Source organism: Thamnophis elegans, chromosome 1, assembly GCF_009769535.1.
Source record: "Thamnophis elegans isolate rThaEle1 chromosome 1, rThaEle1.pri, whole genome shotgun sequence".
NCBI lineage: Eukaryota > Metazoa > Chordata > Lepidosauria > Squamata > Colubridae > Thamnophis > Thamnophis elegans.
This window is the reverse complement of record NC_045541.1, coordinates 173,752,795-173,771,024: the sequence shown is the minus strand read 5'-3', so window position 1 is coordinate 173,771,024 and position 18,230 is coordinate 173,752,795. Positions and strand designations below refer to the sequence as shown.

The following is an 18,230-nucleotide window of genomic DNA, read 5'->3' as shown; positions in this document are numbered from 1 at the left end:
CCATTTTTGATGCGAGGTAAATGCAGGGCCTGCACGGAGGGAGAAACAGGCCACCCGGAAGGCCTTCAGAGCCCGGGGGAAGCAGTTTTTGCCCTTCCAGAAGCTCAAGGAAAGCTTCCGGACCCTGGGGAAGGTGAAAATGTCCCCCCCACAACACCATGGTGCAGGAGGCTGACTAGGCCACGCCCACCATGCCCACATCAGTGGTGGGTTCCAGATTCTGTTTCAACTGGTACGGTTGGAACGGCTCCGGCATCACCCAAATGGATGTGCGTGGCCCGCGCAAGCGTTGTACTTGCCTGTGACGTTTCCGCAAGCCTCTGTGACGCTCCAGCTGCTCGGCAGAGCGTTTCACAGGTGCCGTACTCACCATGCGTGTGCATGGAAGTGCCAAAGGCTTAAAGGACAGGTAAGGAGCTCAGGCGGGTGGGTGGGGCCCTCTGGAGCACTGTACCAGAACGGTACCCGGTGCTTTGGGTAGGCACCAGTACACCCATACCGGGGCGTACCGCCTGCAAAGCCACCACTGGCGCACACCCACCCAGCAACCAGGCAGAGAACCCGCTGCTGAATTTTTTGAAGCCAAACTCCTGGTTGCACATGTTGATCACGTGACCCTGGGACACTGCAACCGTCATAAACGCATGCCAGTTGCCAAACACCTGAATTTTGATCACATGACCATGGAGATGCTACAATGGTCATAAGGGTGAAAAATGGTCATAAGTCACTTTTCTCGGGGCCATCTTCAAAAACACATGGTTGTAAGTCGAGAACTACTTATAATGTGAACGCTACAGGTAAAAATGTCCTGATTTCTCTTCCCTTTTCTGACTGTTCTCAATGTCCTATTTCACAAAAGGCTCAGGGTTATGGATAGTGCAGTAACGCGAAACTTTTCGACACTGAGTGCTGAAAAGGCCGGGTGGAAATGTCGCACATGCGCGCCCTCATCAGGATCACCCTCTGGGTTCTAGCATGCATATGCGCCCGACAACTTCTGGGTTCTAGCATGCATATGTGCCCGACAATCAGCTGGCCGGGGCGCATGCACAGGCCGGTTTTTGGCAGTGCCATGCGTGCAAAGGGATCATGCTCTGGAAGAGAACAGAATTAGAATAGAATAGAATAGAATTTTATTATTTGTATGCCGCCCTTCTCCGGGAGGACTCAGGACGGCGAACAATTCAAGGGGGAAAAAGGGGAACATAAAAAACAAAATACAAATAATAAAAGTAAACAACAGTCGCACAACTATACATGTCGAGAGGGGAGGGAACTCATCACCCCCAGGCCTGCTGGCAAAGCCAGGTTTTGACGGCTTTTTGGAAGGCCTGGAGAGAGGTGAGGGTCCGAATCCCTGCGGGGAGTTCATTCCAGAGGGCCGGAGCTGCCACAGAGAAGGCCCTCCCCCGGGTAATAGCCAGATGACATTGGCTGGTAGATGGCACCCGGAGGAGGCCTGCTCTGTGTGATCTAATGGGTCTGTGGGAGGTAATTGGCAGCAGGCGGTCTCTCAATTCTTTATTGGACCCACAAATGAGGACACACAGGGATTTCTTTTTCTCCTGTGCACAAGTTCTCACTGTACATACAAACAACAAGTGATAAATCGTGACCATATCATAAATATACATTCATCCTAAATCAAAAGACACAACACTTAGCGTTAACCAATTTCGTTGTATTTAAGTACAATGACAACAAAGATTACGCTTAAACTTTGGAATATTGGTTATAAAGGGACGTTAAAACAACTATAGTCATATGAAGGATGAGGTATGATGGTAGTAATATAGATAAATATATCTGATGTAAATTATTATACTTGATATGAATCATAGGTGATGACGGTGGAAGGGATGCACGAAAGTTATTTGTAACCAATTGACACACTTTTTACAATTTGTAATGGAAGATGCTTTTATGGTGTTTGTTGTGTCTTGTTTGTGTTTATTCAAAAATAAAAATCAATATTATGCTTAGTGATAGTCACAGGATACTAAATAAGCAATCAATATAAATCACACTAGGATGCTAAATAAAGCAATGAAAATCGTAAGATACAGGCAACAAAGTTATAATCAAAAGAAGACAAGGAGATAGGTAATAGGAAAGATGAGAAGAATAATAGTAATACAGCTTTACTAGATAGTTTGACAGTGTTGCGGGAATTAGTTATTTAGCAGAGTGATGGCATGGGGGGGGAACTGTCCTTGTGTCTTGTTGCTCTAACGTGAAACGCCCTATAGCTATGATGGTGAACCAATGGCACGCATGCCACAGGTGGCACACAGAGCCCTCTCTGTGGGCATGCCAGCCGTTGCCCCAGCCCAGCTGCACTGTGCATCTGCGTGTGCCGAACTTCCGGGTTTTCAGCATGCATGGGTTCGCCATCACAGGGATATCACTTGCTGTTCCCTGCAAGGAGCTTAATTCAGGTGGTCCTCAACTTACAACAGTTTGTTTAGCGACTGTTCGAAGTTAAAACAGCACTGGGAAAAAATGACTTACGACCATTTTTCACACTTACGACCATTGCAGCATCTCCAGGGTCAACTGATCCAAATTCAGGGATTTGGCAATTATGTTTGTTGATTGTTGCAGTACCCTGAGGTCATGTGATCCACCTTCTGACGAGCAAAGTCAGTGGGGAAACCCAGATTCCCTTAACAACTATGTTACTGATTTTAACACTTGCCAGGATTCACTTGACAACTGTGGCCAGAAAGGTCATAAATTGGGGAAACACTGGCAGGGGGCTCAATTGTGATCATAAATTGAGGATTACCTGTAGAACTTCCATGGAGGGGTGCAGTCTACCCTTCCTCTTTCTGAGTCCCACCCTCAATAAAATAGAATACAATACAATAGCAGAGTTGGAAGGGCCCTTGGAGGTCTTCTAGTCCAACCCCCTGCCTAGGCAGGAAACCCTATACCGTTCCAGACAAATGGCTCTCCAACATCTTCTTAAAGACTTCCAGTGTTGGGGCATTCACAACTTCTGGAGGCAACTTCTGTTCCACTGATTAATTGTTATAACTGTCAGGAAATTTCTCCTCAATTCTAAGTTGCTTCTCTCCTTGATTAGTTTCCACCCATTGCTTCTTGTCCTCAGATGCCTTGGAGAATAGCTTGACTCCCTCTTCTTTGTGGCAACCCCTGAGATATTGGAAGGCTGCTATCATGTCTCCCCTAGTCCTTCTTTTCCTCCTCACTTTTCGCTCCCCCACTCCCCAGTTCATTTGTCTGGCTAACATCAGAAAGACACCTTTGGACTTCAGAGATTCTCCCTTCGACTTCATCCCCGTAAGCATCAGACAAAATGTCCTTCAAAAAGGAAATAATAATAATAATTAAAAACAAAAACAAAAATGGGACAGCCCTCAACTTGGTTGTCAGCCAGCCTTCTCCCAGACATCCAGAAAGGCCCACACACGTCTCCTCCAGACTCCTGCGCTTTGGGGAAATGAGTTTTCGCACACCTCGCCCGCCTGCTTTGAACCCCGCCAGACAGTTTTTGCCCGGGAGGGTCCCCCAGTCACACAATGCACCCGTTTGTCTCCCTCCTCGCCTGTAGTCCAACGAGGCATATTTCCCTCGTTCCCCCCCTCTCCTGTTCCCCCCCAGACAGTTTTTCTTCTGATTTGTTGTTTGTTCTTGTTTTTTATGTCACGGAAGCTCGGTGTGAAACAGGGAAGCCAATTGTCTGATAAAAAGCTTTCTCTAGGATCCTTTCCAGCTGACGTGACTCTCCTTCTTTTGGATCCCTCCGGCAAAATACACTTTCCCGGCGATTGTCTGATCATGCAGACGCGTCTTTGCAATTTGGGGGAGTTCTTCCTTTGACACAGCTGGGTTGGAATGGAGGGTTTTGCCTGCATTCAGACCAGGAGTGGGTTCCGGCAGACACTACTGCCAGTTCATTCGTGGTTGCGCTGTGCGTGCACGCACAGTGCAATAAAACTTGTTCTGCGCATGCGCAGAAGCAGAAAACAAGATGGCGGTGCCCACGGCACCACCAGGACAACCAGTTTGGGGGTGTGGCAGGCCTGGGTTGCTGCCGGTTCCAGTGACCCAGGCCACCAAACCGGTTCAGTTGAACAGGTCCGAGCCGGTAAGAAGCCACCACTGATTCAGACGTGTTGGAAAGCACATTGTGGACCTGAGAATGGCCCTGGTGCAGGTACCAGAGGAGACAGAACTTCTCCAGTGGACAAGGGTCAGCCCATTGGTGGCTGGTCAGTAGTGCATATTTGTCAAGTATGATGGCCTTGAACCTGGACCAGGAAAACCCAGGTGCAGATCCTTATGAGAATGTGGAAAACATCAGCTGTTCCCTTCTGAATTCCTACAGACAGAGAGAGGGAGGGAAAGGGAGGGAGAGGGGAAGGGAGGGAGGGAGATATATATATTCATGAGTTCACCATTTGAAACTTCCCCAAACAGCTTCTGATAAACAACACCAGTGGGAGAAACCAGATTCCCTTAACAGCTATGTGGTTCACTTAACAACTGCAGGGATAAAATTAACAAACGTGGACAAAAAAAGTTGCAGAATCGAACACAACTCACTTAGCAACCACTTTGCATAGCGACTAAAATTCTGCTCTCAGTTGTGTTCATAAATAAAGGACTAACTATACATTCCTATCCGTTGGGGTGATTCTTCTCATTGTTCGTGCTATTATCAACGGAATGTTTTTATGATTTTAATATTAAGCTCAAGAGGTGGGATTCAATTATTTTGATACATACACACACCACATACCCATCCCCTAAATTCTGCTGAAGGTGTTACCTAGCCTGCTAACGAAATGTTTGGAAACCAACCCACAAGCTCAGAGAACAAACCTTCACCCTCATCCTACACCTGAACTATAGATACTTGCCACTATTGTGCGCGCGGGGGCACACATACACACATACACAATTTGTAGAATAGAATAGAATAGAATAGAATAGAATACAGAATACAGAATACAGAATAGGGCATCAGAATAGGGTAGGGTAGTGTGAATAGGATAGGATAGGATACAATACAGTACAATACAATACAATACAATACAATAGAATACAGAATACAGAATAGAGCATCAGAATAGGGTAGGGTAGAGTAGGGTAGAGTAGGGTGAATAGGATAGGATAGATTACAATACAGTACAGTACAATACAATACAATACAAAATAGAACAGAATAGAATATAGAATACAGAATACAGAATACAGAATAGGGCGTCAGAATAGGGTAGGGTAGGGTGAATAGGATAGGATAGGATACAATACAGTACAATACAATACAATAGAATACAGAATACAGAATAGAGCATCAGAATAGGGTAGGGTATAGTAGGGTAGAATAGGATAGGATAGGATACAATACAGTACAGTGCAATACAATAGAATACAGAATACAGAATAGAGCATCAGAATAGGGTAGGGTATAGTAGGGTAGAATAGGATAGGATAGGATACAATACAGTACAGTGCAATACAATACAATACAATACAAAATAGAACAGAATAGAATATAGAATACAGAATATAGAATAGAAAATAGAATAGAATACAATAGAATAGAATATAGACTATAGAACAGCATAGAATTCTTTATTGGTCAAATGTGCTTTGGCACCCAAGTAATATTATTTATAATAGAATATTAAACATTATTATATTATAATTTATAAAGGAATATCATTTATAAAGAAAGCCATTTATAAATGATTTGTCCTTCTCCACTTCCTGAGATGCACCCTGATGTATACTTCTTCTAACAGTGGTTGGCACTTTGTTTTTCTTTCTTCACCCAGAGTCCTGCGAAGGGGTGGACTGTGGAGCAGGCAAGGTTTGCAAAATGAAGCATGGACGCCCGCAGTGCGTCTGTGCTCCCGATTGCTCCAACCTTCCCAGGAAGCTTCAAGTGTGCGGCTCCAACGGTTTCACCTACCAAGATGAATGTGAGCTTCTCATGGCCAAATGCAAAGGGCAGCCTGACGTGGAGGTCATGTATCAAGGACAATGCAAAAGTGAGTGTTGTCTCTCTTCCATGGCTGTTTCTGATCTCCAGGCAGGAATCTCACACTGTGGAGTCCTTGGTGAGGTCTCTGAGCCTGGTGGTCGCCTTGCAGCGCATCACTTATGACGTTACCTAGTTGGGTAATAAAATGACTACAGGTATTCCTCGGCTTACGACCACAACTGAGCCCAAAGTCTCTGTTTGCTAAGTGAGACAATTGTTAAGTGAATTTTGCCCGCTTTCACAACCTTCCTTGCCTCCGTGATTAAGTGAATCACTGCAGTTTGTTAAGTTATTAACACGGTTGTTAAATGAATCTGGCTCCCCCATTGACTTTGCAAGTCAGACAGTCTAAAAATGACTCCAGGACACTTCAACTGTCATAAATATGAAGCAGATCTGAATTTTGATCACAGAATAGAATAAGAATAAGAATAAGAATAAGAATAAGAATAAGAATAAGAATAAGAATAAGAATAAGAATAAGAATAAGAATAAGAATAAGAATAAGAATAAGAATAAGAATAAGAATAAGAATAGAATAGGAGTGGAGTGGAGTGGAGTAGAATGGAGCGGAGTAGAATGGAGCGGAGCGGAACGGAACAAGAACAAGAACAAGAACAAGAACCAGAACAGAACAGAACATAATTCTTTATTGGCCAAGTGTGGACACACAAGGATTTTTTTTTCTCCTGTGCATAAGTTCTCAGTGTCCATACAAACAACAAGTGATACATCATGATCATATCATAAATATACATTCATCATAATAGCAATAGCAATAGCAGTTAGACTTATATACCGCTTCATAGGGCTTTCAGCTCTCTCTAAGCGGTTTACAGAGTCAGCATATCGCCCCCACAGTCTGGGTCCTCATTTCACCCACCTCGGAAGGATGGAAGGCTGAGTCAACCCTGAGCCGGTGAGATTTGAACCGCTGAACTGCAGATAACAGTCAGCTGAAGTGGCCTGCAGTACTGCACCCTAACCACTGCGCCACCTCGGCTCATAAATCATAAGTTACAATACTTTTGTTGTATTGAAGTACAATGACAGTAAAGATTATACTTAGTGATAGTCACAGGATACTAAATAAGCAATCAACATAAATCACATTAGGCTACTAAATAAAACAATGAAAATCGTAAGATACAAGCGACAAAGTTATAGTCAAAAGAAGATAAGGAGATAGGTAGATTTGATCCTGGCTTTGTTATTTTTATAAATAATTCAAGGCGGCCAATATACACGTAGTCTTCAATTTACCACCGGTTGCTCGGTGACTGTTCCATGGACCCCCGAAAAGTACTTATGTCCCAGATTCTAAGTTCTGACGCCTCCACCCCCACCCCACAGTCGTAGCCAAAAGCATCCACTGAGGACAGTGTATTCGCTTAGCGATCATGATGTTCACTTAACAACTGACACACAAAAAAATGTCATAAAATCAGACTGGTTACGAGAGGACCTCGATTTACGATCATCAAAATACACGATAGAAATTTTGAGCTCCACTGAGGTCATAAGTTGAGATTTACCTGTAACGTTCATTCCTATTCCTATTCCAATTTCCTCACAACAACCCTGTGAGGTGAGTTGGGCTGAGGAACAGTGACTGATCCAAGATCACCCAGCCAGCTTTTATACCTAAGGCGGGACTAGAACTCACCCTCTCCTGGTTGTAGACTTATGGCCACTAATGGTCACCATGATGTAAAAAAGATGTGGAGACTCTAGAAAGAAGAAGGCAGAGAAAAGCAACAAAGAGGATTAGGGGACTGGAGGCTAAAACATATGAAGAACGGTTGCAGGAACTGGGGATGTCTAGTTTGATGAAAAGAAGGACTAGGGGAGACATGATAGCAGTCTTCCAATATCTCAGAGGCTTCCACAAAGAAGAGGGAGTCAAACTATTCTCCAAGGCACCTGAGAGTAGAACAAGAAGCAATGGGTGGAAACTAATCAAGGAGAGAAGCAACTTAGAACTGAGGAGAAATTTCCTGACAGTTAGAACAATTAATCAGTGGAACAACTTGCCTCCAGAAGCTGTGAGTGATCCAACACTGGAAGTTTTTAAGAAGATGTTGGTTAACCATTTGTCTGAAATGTATAGGGTTTCCAGGCGAGGGTTGGAGTAGAAGACCTCCAAGGTCCCATCCAACTCTGCTATTCTATTCTATTCTATTCTATTCTATTCTATTCTATTCTATTCTATTCTATTCTATTCATCAAACTGGCTCTTAATATATTGGTTTCTGAATACAACTCATTTTTCTAAGTTCACAGAGCTTAAACAATAGCAATAGCAATAGCAGTTAGACTTATATATCGCTTCATAGGGCTTTCAGCCCTCTCTAAGCGGTTTACAGAGTCAGCATATTGCCCCCACAGTCTGGGTCCTCATTTCACCCACCTCGGAAGGATGGAAGGCTGAGTCAACCCTGAGCCGGTGAGATTTGAACAGCCGAACTGCAGAACTGCAGTCAGCTGAAGTAGCCTGCAGTGCTGCATTTAACCACTGCGCCACCTCGGCTCTGACCCCTAAGCCCGTGATGGCGAACCCATGGCATGCGTGCCACAGATGGCACACGGAGCCATTTCTCAGGGCATGCAAGGCGTTGCCCTGTCAGCTGGCCAGCGTGCATGCGCGCGCTGGCCAACTGACTTCGGTTTTCTTTTGAGGCTGTTTTTCGCCCTCCAGAGGTTGCCCTGAAGCCTCCAAAACGCGAAAAACCGGCCCTAGGGGCAAATTGGAAGTTCAGGAACAGACTTCCGGCTTGCTCGTAGGACCGTTTTTCACCCTCCGGAGCCTTCAGGAAAATCTCCTGAAGGCCCCTGAAGACTCCAGAGGGCGAAAAATGGACTTATGGGGAACCCGGAAATTCAGAAATGGTGACTTCCAGTTTGTCCGTAGGGCCGATTTTCGACCTCTGGAGCCTTCAAGGGCCCTCAGGAGGCTTCCCTGAAGGCTCCGAAGGGCAAAAAACCACCCTATGTTTTTTGCCCTCCGGAACCTTCAGGGAAGCTTTCTGAACGCTCCGGAGGTCGAACATCGGCCCTTCTGACAAACCGGAAGTCACCATTCCTGAACTTCTGGGTTCCCTGTAGGTTCGGTTTTTTTGCCTTCCGAAGGCTTGAGGGATGCTCCTGAGGCCTCTGGAGGGTGTCCAGGTGGGGCAGTAGAGGTCTTTTTCACCCTCCCCAGGCTCTTAGAAAGCCTCTGGAGCCTGGGGAAAGCTAAAAAAACTGTGGCAAAAGCGGGGTGGGTGGGTTTCTGATCGTACGCATGTGCACTTGCGGGGGGGGGGTGTTGCATGCATAGCATTGCCCCCCTATGCTCCCCCAGCTTTTGGTACGGCAGCCAAAAAAGCTTTGCCATCACTGCCCTAAGCCAACCTGACGAATTAGGTCTGCAGAACAGACTGATCCATAAATATCTAACCATGATTCATCATATCTAGAGTTTGGCCTGACCTGATTAAACACTGGCCAGATGGAGTTTCTGTGTACCCATTTGTACCCATTTATCTACTATGGCATCCACATAAGAGTCAAACTTCTGAATAATATCCTCTGTGTTGAGCAATGTGAAGAGTTTGCTTCCAGTTAATTTTGCACAAAATAAATACCCCCAAATAAAACTTGGTGTGTAAAAAGAAGGATATTAATTTTATTTCCCGCAATTTTTGTTTTGGGGAGCATCACACAATGCTTCACAATACTTTTCACTTGGGCAAAAACCACTATAAAAGGAATAGGTTCCTGGTGTGTGGTTTAATATTTTTTTCCTTGACACATAGGTTTTTTTTTATTAAAAAAAAACGAGGTTTGTCAGACAATGGAAAATGCCTGAGATTTTTGTCTGTACACTAAATTAAAGCGACAGTGTCTTAGGTCTTCTCTGCTGGAAATTCTATTATAAAAAGTGGACGGGAGAATGAATGGTCATATTATTAGATGGGATAAATTCCTAAGTTTATGACATTCAAAGGCGTTGCCTGAACCTGATGTCTTTGAAAGGGATATTAAAAGATGAAGTCTCCAGATCAGTGATTCTCAACCTTAGTAAGTTTAAGATAGATGGACTTCAGCTCCCAGAATTCCCCAGCCAGCATGCTGGGAGTTGAAGTCCACCCACCTTAAAGTTGTCAAGGTTGAGAAAAACTTCAGATTAAGATGTGTCTTAATATCACATAATGGGATCAACAATGGGAAAGAGGATATTGCCATCATGCTATTTTTCATGATAATGGAATAGAATAGAATAGAATCGGCATACATTATGAAATGAGATTTTCCTGCATACAGCTCTCACCTCCAATATATACTACAAATCCATGACAGAATAAACAAACAAACAAACAAATACAAAATTAAGCATATACCTGCATATATTATATGACACAGAGAAGCAACCAATCTAGTTTGGATGTACATGCCGAGAAAAACAAATCTTTCAAGTTTACCAGACGGATGGCCATATAGGGAATGCTGCAGTGGTGGGATTCAAATAATTTAACACCTGGTTCTCTGTCCTAATGACCAGCTGGGTAGGCATGGCTCGGTGGTCATATGACTGGTTGGGCATGGCCAACTCAACGTCACTCAGGTCGATGGGCGCTTCGCCTTAGCTGTTATAATGTCACAAGGGTTAACCGGAGAGGCAGTTTCTGTAAGCAGGGCAACAAAGATTAGGCTAGAAACAACACCAGAATGTTTCCTTCCTGCCTTCCTTACAGGATTAGCCCTATAAAGTGGAAAAAAAACAAAAGGAGATTTCTTCCAACAACCAGTTCTCTGAACTGCTTAGAAAGTTAACAACCGGTTCTCCCGAATAGGTGCGAACTGGCTGAATCCCACTACTGGAATGTCGGCCTCCTCGGACATTTTATCATTTTATTGATTTATTTCAATTTATATGGCCACTCATCCCGATACCATGACTCTGGGCATCCTTTTATTGTGTTCCATAGAAATGGAAGGAACCTCCATGTCAAGAGACAGTCTACCTCCCAAGGTTGATCTCAATGTCTTTCTTTGCAACAGAATCTTGCTCCAGCGTGGTCTGCCCCGGAACCCACACCTGTGTGGTGGACCAGACCGGGAGTGCCCACTGTGTGATGTGTCGCGTTGAACCCTGTCCAGATCCCACCAACCTAGACCACACAATCTGTGGGAATAACAATGTGACCTACCCTTCTACCTGCCACCTACGGCGAGCCACCTGCTACTTCGGTCAATCCATAGGGATCCGGCATTATGGAAGGTGTACATGTAAGTCTGGTTTTGCTAGGGGGAAACCTAGTGTTGGAAGTGTTGGTCCTTCTGGGTTCAGTTCCAAGAGGGGAGAAAGACACTGGAAACATGGTGGCTGTTTAGAAAGATGGTTTTAATGGTGGATAGGATCACATGGCTTGAGATGCTGGGGGAAAAGGGAAGAGATGCTTAGAGAGCCTGAGTTTTATACCCTCTCTTGGGACCCACCTTGGAGCTTCCTGTTCCTGTGTAAGAAATGTATTCTGATTGGTGGTCAGGCTCTTAGGGGGCGGGGGTCTTGGCTATCTTTGTAGGCTGTCTGTCTTTTGAGTCCCAAGCTTGGTTGAGCTGTTGATGTAACGAAAAGGCTTTGGGATTCCTATTATGGCTCTGCCTGAAGGAGGCAGATCTTTGTTATGTAGAATAGACTGTGTCAGCCATGCCTCCTTCAATATCTAAGAAAGAAAAACCTCAACTCCATTTAAATAGAGATAAAGTACTTTTACTAGATATGAATTGAAAGCAGTGAAAAGGAAAGCAAGATCTGAGCCAGAAAGGCACAAACACGTACATATCAAATGATTGCCCAACCCACTCCCTCCAGTTACCCCAGCCCAGTGTCCAATCTGCAACTCCCTAAGGTGTCATGTGGGGTGCATTTTCAAAGGGCCTCATCAGGTTGGTATGTGAGACGGTTGGCCTTGACCAAGTCCAAAAATCAGCCATCCGCATGCACAGAGGATGATGGTGAGAACAAAACTCCCTTTCCCAGTACCATGCCCCCACCCTCCCCGTTTCTATGGCAGCCGATAGCAAGCAAGCGAAGCAGAGGCTGACATCCTGGCTCAGGCCTTAATGGCCCATTGACAAAGGTTGTGAGGGCTGAGTTTCTGCCTCCCTTTTGGGGGAAATATTCTGCTTTTAAACATTTCCTAAGGTATTTTATTTCTCTAGGACAGTGTTTCTCAACCTTGGTGACTTTAAGTCCCGTGGACTTCAACTCCCAGAATCCCCCAGCCAGCTGGCTGGGGGAATTCTGGGAGTTGAAGTCCACGGGACTTAAAGTCACCAAGGTTGAGAAACACTGCTCTAGGAGACGGGTGGGTCCTATCTTCCTACTCTAGCATGGCATGAGTGAGTTTGCACCAAAGAGCCGGAGATCTTGTCGTTTCAGGGGTACTCACTGGAGAGGGGTCAAAAATGTCAAGATGGCAGCCACCGCGGTCTAATAGAAACCCCGCCCATTTTTAAACATGTGTTATGATTTTGATTGTTGGTGGTGACCACCATCTTGGGTGGTGGACCCAGATTGTTGGGGGCAATATGCTGACTCTCTGTAAACCGCTTAGAGAGGGCTGAAAGCCCTATGAAGCGGTATATAAGTCTACTGCTATTGCTATTGCTATCTTGATTTTTGCAGGGGGTGGGGCGCTCCCAGGAGAAACTCCTTCAGCAGTTCACAATTCCTTCCGGGTTTGCAGCCCAATGTCAAACACTATGATTGTCCCAAATCTGGACAGTCTTATTTTACTCAAAACTGGAAGGGGGAGCATTCTCCCTTTGAATTTTAAATTTAGAGGAAGCAATTATGGGAAACAAACATGTTTCCCAGGCAGGTTTTAAGGAAAAAGGTTCATTGCTCTCGACAGCAATAAAGAAGCATTAGCTGGCCCAGTTTAAGGACAAAATAAGACACCCCCTTTTTAAAACAAGGGGTTCAGTCTGAGGCCTTCAAGAGGTAACTTTTGTATAGTTACCATCTAAAAATGTTCAGTTCAATATTGTGATTCTCAACCTCCATACCTGTAAGATATATGGACTTCAACTCCCAGAATTCTCCAGCCAGCAGTGCAGATTGGTTCCACCACAAAACCGCGTTCGACTAAAGCGCGCTCGACGAAACCGCGTAGCTGATGTCATCAACAGGGTGACAACAGCACGGAGACAGAAGCACGCTGTAAACGCTAAACCTAAAATTAACCCCTAAACCTAACCCCCCTAAACCTAATCCTAAACCTAACCCTTAACCTAACCCTAATCCTAACCCTTAACCTAACCCTAAACCTAACCCTAAACCTAACCCTAAACCTAACCCTAAACCTAACCCTTACCTTAAGTTGAATCGGCTTGCTTTCAAAGCGCTATTTAAAGCGCCCTTCTTTCTCCGCGCTGGCTGTTGTCGCCCTGTTGATGATGTCAGCGACGCGGTTTAATCGGGCGCGGCTTAGTCGAGCGCGGTTTTGTCGTGCCACGGTGCAGATTGGGGAATTCTGGGAGTTGAAGTCCCAGTCCAATTAAAGTTGCAGCTTTAGTTGGACTGGGACTCTTCAACTCCCAGAATTCCCCAATCCGCATTGCATTGGTTTGATGGGAAGAAAAGCAAAAGGAATAGGTAGCCCTGAACTTAATTCATTCCCTTCAGGGAAGACTATGGAGAGGGGTGTAGAAAAATTAAAATGGAAACTGCAATGCAGGAGCAAAAATACATACAACATCTGTGGGCTTCACTTTTTAAAATGGCAGTGATTCGCTTAATAACAAAAAAAAACCCTTTCTTAAGTCGGATGCGACTCAATTAACAACTGCCTTGCTTAGCAATGGATATCCTTGTCCCAATTGCAGTCATTATGTTGAGGACTATCTGTAACGATGCCAGGCATTAAAAAAATGACTAAAAAGGACTAATTTGTTCTTTCTTTCCTTCCACAGCTCTGAATAAAAACGCCTTGGACACAGATGATGCTGAAGAGAACTACATCTGAAAATCTATTTTGGGGTGATTTCTCCAATTCCTAACGTTCAGGGGCATTATCTGTAATAATGTGCAGACTGTACATTATATACCTGGTATTTATTAAAACCAAAAGGGAAAAAAATATTATTTATATAAATAGAAATCGATGTAACCTAGTCATATACGCAATTCGATTCTTGAGTCATAGTTTGTACCAAGGGTATCAGGAAAGAAGGTCAAAAGAGTCAAGATGGTGGCAAGGACCAAGCAATCAAAGCTCCGCCCATTTAAAAAGAGGTGTGGCTTTTATCTCTCCGTGGCTGCCACCATTTTGAATTTTTTAGTCCTGCTTCTAGCAGATCCCCAAACCCCTTTCACAAAGATTTTCCTCCAAACGGGGGAAAGGTTTTCTTCCATTGTTCTAAGGAAAACCCATTTTTATCCTTTCAAAAGACTGCAAGTTTGCTTCATTCAAAATCAGGCCAATCTTCCCTCTAGAACTCCCTAAAATATTTTACTTGTCCGTTTTCTTTACCTTTATTTTGTCTTTGTATATATAGTCTTGCTGTTTATTATTGCATATAGCTTCGTTCCCAAAATTCCCAGCCTCCCTCACTGCCTCATTCAACCCTCCTCTATCCAAACTTTCTGCTTCAACAAGACTTCAATAATAGTTTTCTTCTGATTTAATGAAATATTCCTTTTTTTATTTCCTCTGTCTCTTTGGAGATGAACATTACAGGTAGCCCTTGACTTACAACCATTCATTTAGTGACCAAATTTATGACAGCCCTGAAAAAAAAGTGATTTATGACCAATTCTCACTCTTACAACCATTGCAGCATCCCCAGGGTCATACGATCAAAATTCAGGGGTTTGGCAGCTATCATGTAGTATTTATGATAATTGCAGCATCCTGGGGTCGTGGGAATGCCATTTGGGACCTTCCAACCCAGCTTCTGACAGTGGGGGAATCTGGATTTGCTTAACAACTGCATGAGTCACTTAACAATTTCCAATAACAACTGTGGCAAAAATCAAGTGTGTCTCGCATAATGACCGTCTTGCATAGCAGTGGAAACGTGGTCCCATTGTGGTCGTAAGTCGAGGACTACCTCTATATTCTTACATGTCTCCACTCAGAAAATTGATAAATATTCCAATTACTCTGTTTCCCCGAAAATAAGACCTCCCCGGATAATAAACCCAATCGGGCTTTGGAGTCCATGTAAGAAAATAAGCTCTCCCCTGAAAATAAAATATTGCCACACAGCAGCAGCTGTGAGGTGACCATGCTCTCTGCCTTCTGCACCTCAAAAATAATAAGAGCTCCCCCAAAATAAGGCCAAGCGCTTATTCCAGGGGATCACGGTAACAGGACTTTGTCATGTAAATAGGTGTGTGTGTGTATGTGTGTGGAATTGGGAGGTATCACGGTGATGATGATAGCCAGTTTTCAATCAATCTTATCTATATATCCATTTTAAATTTGTTATTTACTTCCCTGTATGTGTTGTAAAATGTGTACATAGACTCCTTTCATTGACACCACGATCTTCCAGAAGTATTAATCTTTTTCTTTATGTGTTTATTTCTCTATTTTTGTATGCTTGAGTCCCTGATTTTTTTAATTTTATTTTTGGGTTCCTTCAAGTCAGTCTTGATTCTTGCCGATGCCTAGACAAATCTCTACATTTTCCTTGGAAAGATTTCCAAAGTGGTTTGCCATTGTCTCCTTCATAGGGCTGAGTCAGAATGACTGGCCCAAGGTCACCCAGCTAGTTTTGTGCCTAAGGCAAGAATAGAACTCCGTGTCTCTTGTTCCTAGCCTGGTGCCTTAACCAGCTATCTGATATTTTTTACAAATCTTCATTTATCGGATGTAGCTCTAGGATCTCCAACAGTGGTGAAATTCAAATTTTTTTTACTACAGGTTCTATGGGCGTGGCATGGTGGGCGTGGCATTGCTTGGTGGGCATGGCATTGCTTGGTGGGCGTGGCAGGGGAAGGATACTGCAAAATCTCCCTTCCCTTCCCCACCACTGGGGCCAGCCGGAGGTGGCATTTGCCGGTTCTCCGTACTTCTCAAAATTGCCACTACCGCTTCTCCAGAACCTGTCAGATAACCTGCTGGATTTCACCCCTGGTGTCCACCTTTAACAAATTTAAGACCTGTGGACCTCAACCCCCAGAATTCCCCAGCCAGTTTAACGACCCCCGCCCAAAAAGTTCATAAAATCCAGTTGGTAACAATTACAAATTGCCAATTGCGACCATATTGGGCAGGTTCCATCTGAAGTGTTTACTGTGTAGTATAGTTTACGGTATAGTGTTTACTATACAGAACTTAAACCAACACACGCACCCCTCTCGCAGGGGTGGGCTTCAACAATTTCAGCAACGGCTTCTCTGCCCAGTTGCTGGGTGGGCGTGGCCATGGTGGGCGTGGCCTAGTTGGCCTCCTGCATCACTGTGGGAGTGGCGGTGTTTTCGCCATCCCCAGGCTTCGGAGGCTTTTCTTGAGCCTCTGGGAAGTTGAAAACTGCCTCCCCTGGGCTCCGGAGGCACTCCGGAGCCCGGGAACGGGCCCAGTTCCAGCTTTCCGGAACTTCCAGGAGGCCCATTTTTCCGCCTCCGCGAGCCTCCACACAGGTCCTGCACTTACCTTGCATCCAAAACAGGCCACATGGAGACTCCTGGGAGGGGAGAGGCGGGGTGGGAGGGGCCAGCCAGAGTTAGGATTTGGAGGTTTTCCGAACACTAGCTCAGGTTCTCCCGAACCTGTAGCAGCTCCCCCTCCCGCTCTGCATTTTTCTTTAACAATAGGACACTCTCTTGGCTACATCAAAGAATAGGTTTTTTGGCTGAATTTGAACAATCTGAGGGGACTGAAGAAATGGGGGGGGGGGAGGCCTTGCCTTGTCTTTTTGTTCTCTTTATTTCTTTCTCCTTTTTTGGGCTGAAGGGGAAAAAACTGAGGTGGTCTGCAAACAAGAATGGTTGACTGGCAATCTCCATTTTTCCCCAAACCCCAAATGAGATTGTTTTATAACATTCGGGGCAAAACAATTGAAAAGTCAGAAGGAGCCCTAATAAATTTTCCTTCTTTTCCTTCCTCTGAATGTCTTGTTTGTGCAAAATTATTTTAAGGGGGACTTGAATGTTGCCCCGTCATTGCAATCTACCTGACTTCATGGGAGCTTTCTCTTGTGTTTTGGGGGGAGCAACCCTCCCACGTTTTTAGTAAATTGCCTCCCTCTTTTCACCTGTAAAATCCTGACGGTTGCACAATTCAATTAATGGGAAGTCGAGGCAAGTTTCTTGCTCAAATGCGTAAACGGCAGTCGTTGTGGTCTGGGATTGTTTTGAATCAAGTGTACCAGGAGCGACAACTCTTCTACTAAAGAATTTTAGTGGGCCCCTATATTTAATTTTTCTCAAAAACAGGAACAGATGTGTCTTCTACCACTTCCAGCTTGACAAATCATCCAGCAGGCAAAGATTTATGGCTGCCGTAATTTGTTTCTGAAGCAATTGTCAAATTACTCCAGATGGGAATGGCTCTGATTTTTCAAAGGGGAAAACAGGGTTCATTCAGGCCAAATGGACGAGGCAGGGAACTTGTGGTGGTCCAGCAGTAGTTACACCACAAACAGGAGGCAGAAAACAGAGGGTCAGGAAACATCATTTCCCCACCACCCTCCAAGGAACTTACTAAAGTTAAGTAACTTCTCTTGTGGGAGGTTGCAACCTTCTGCTTGAAGGTGTTGATTCATTTTGGCTCCTGGAGAGCAAGAGGCATAATTCTATGAAAATACATAGAACAGAACAGAACAGAACAGAACAGAACAGAATTCTTTATTGGCCAAGTGTGATTGGACACACAAGGAATTTGTCTTTGGTGCATATGCCTAAAGGTGTTGATTCATTTTGGCTCCTGGAGAGCAAGAGGCACAATTCTATGAAAACACATAGAATAGAATAGAATAGAATAGAATAGAATAGAATAGAATAGAATAGAATAGAATAGAATAGAATAGAATAGAACAGAACAGAACAGAACAGAACAGAATTCTTTATTGGCCAAGTGTGATCGGACACACAAGGAATTTGTCTTTGGTGCATATTCCTTAAGGTGTTGATTCATTTTGGCTCCTGGAGAGCAAGAGGCATAATTCTATGAAAACATTAGAATAGAATAGAATAGAATAGAATAGAATA

The 18,230-nt window shown here is 44.3% G+C and overlaps 1 protein-coding gene across 1 annotated transcript in view; it reads left to right on the top strand.

Annotated features, from left to right (window-relative positions):
• Positions 1–14,264, top strand: part of FSTL3 (follistatin like 3) — a 59,563-nt gene extending 45,299 nt beyond the window's left edge. The window contains exons 3-5 of the mRNA XM_032232532.1: positions 5,814–6,029; positions 11,066–11,293; positions 13,985–14,264. Of these exons, the coding sequence (XP_032088423.1) occupies positions 5,814–6,029; positions 11,066–11,293; positions 13,985–14,037 (497 nt within the window). The 3' untranslated portion in view covers positions 14,038–14,264. The remainder of the gene's footprint in view (positions 1–5,813; positions 6,030–11,065; positions 11,294–13,984) is intronic.
• The last annotated feature ends 3,966 nt before the right edge of the window (positions 14,265–18,230 follow it).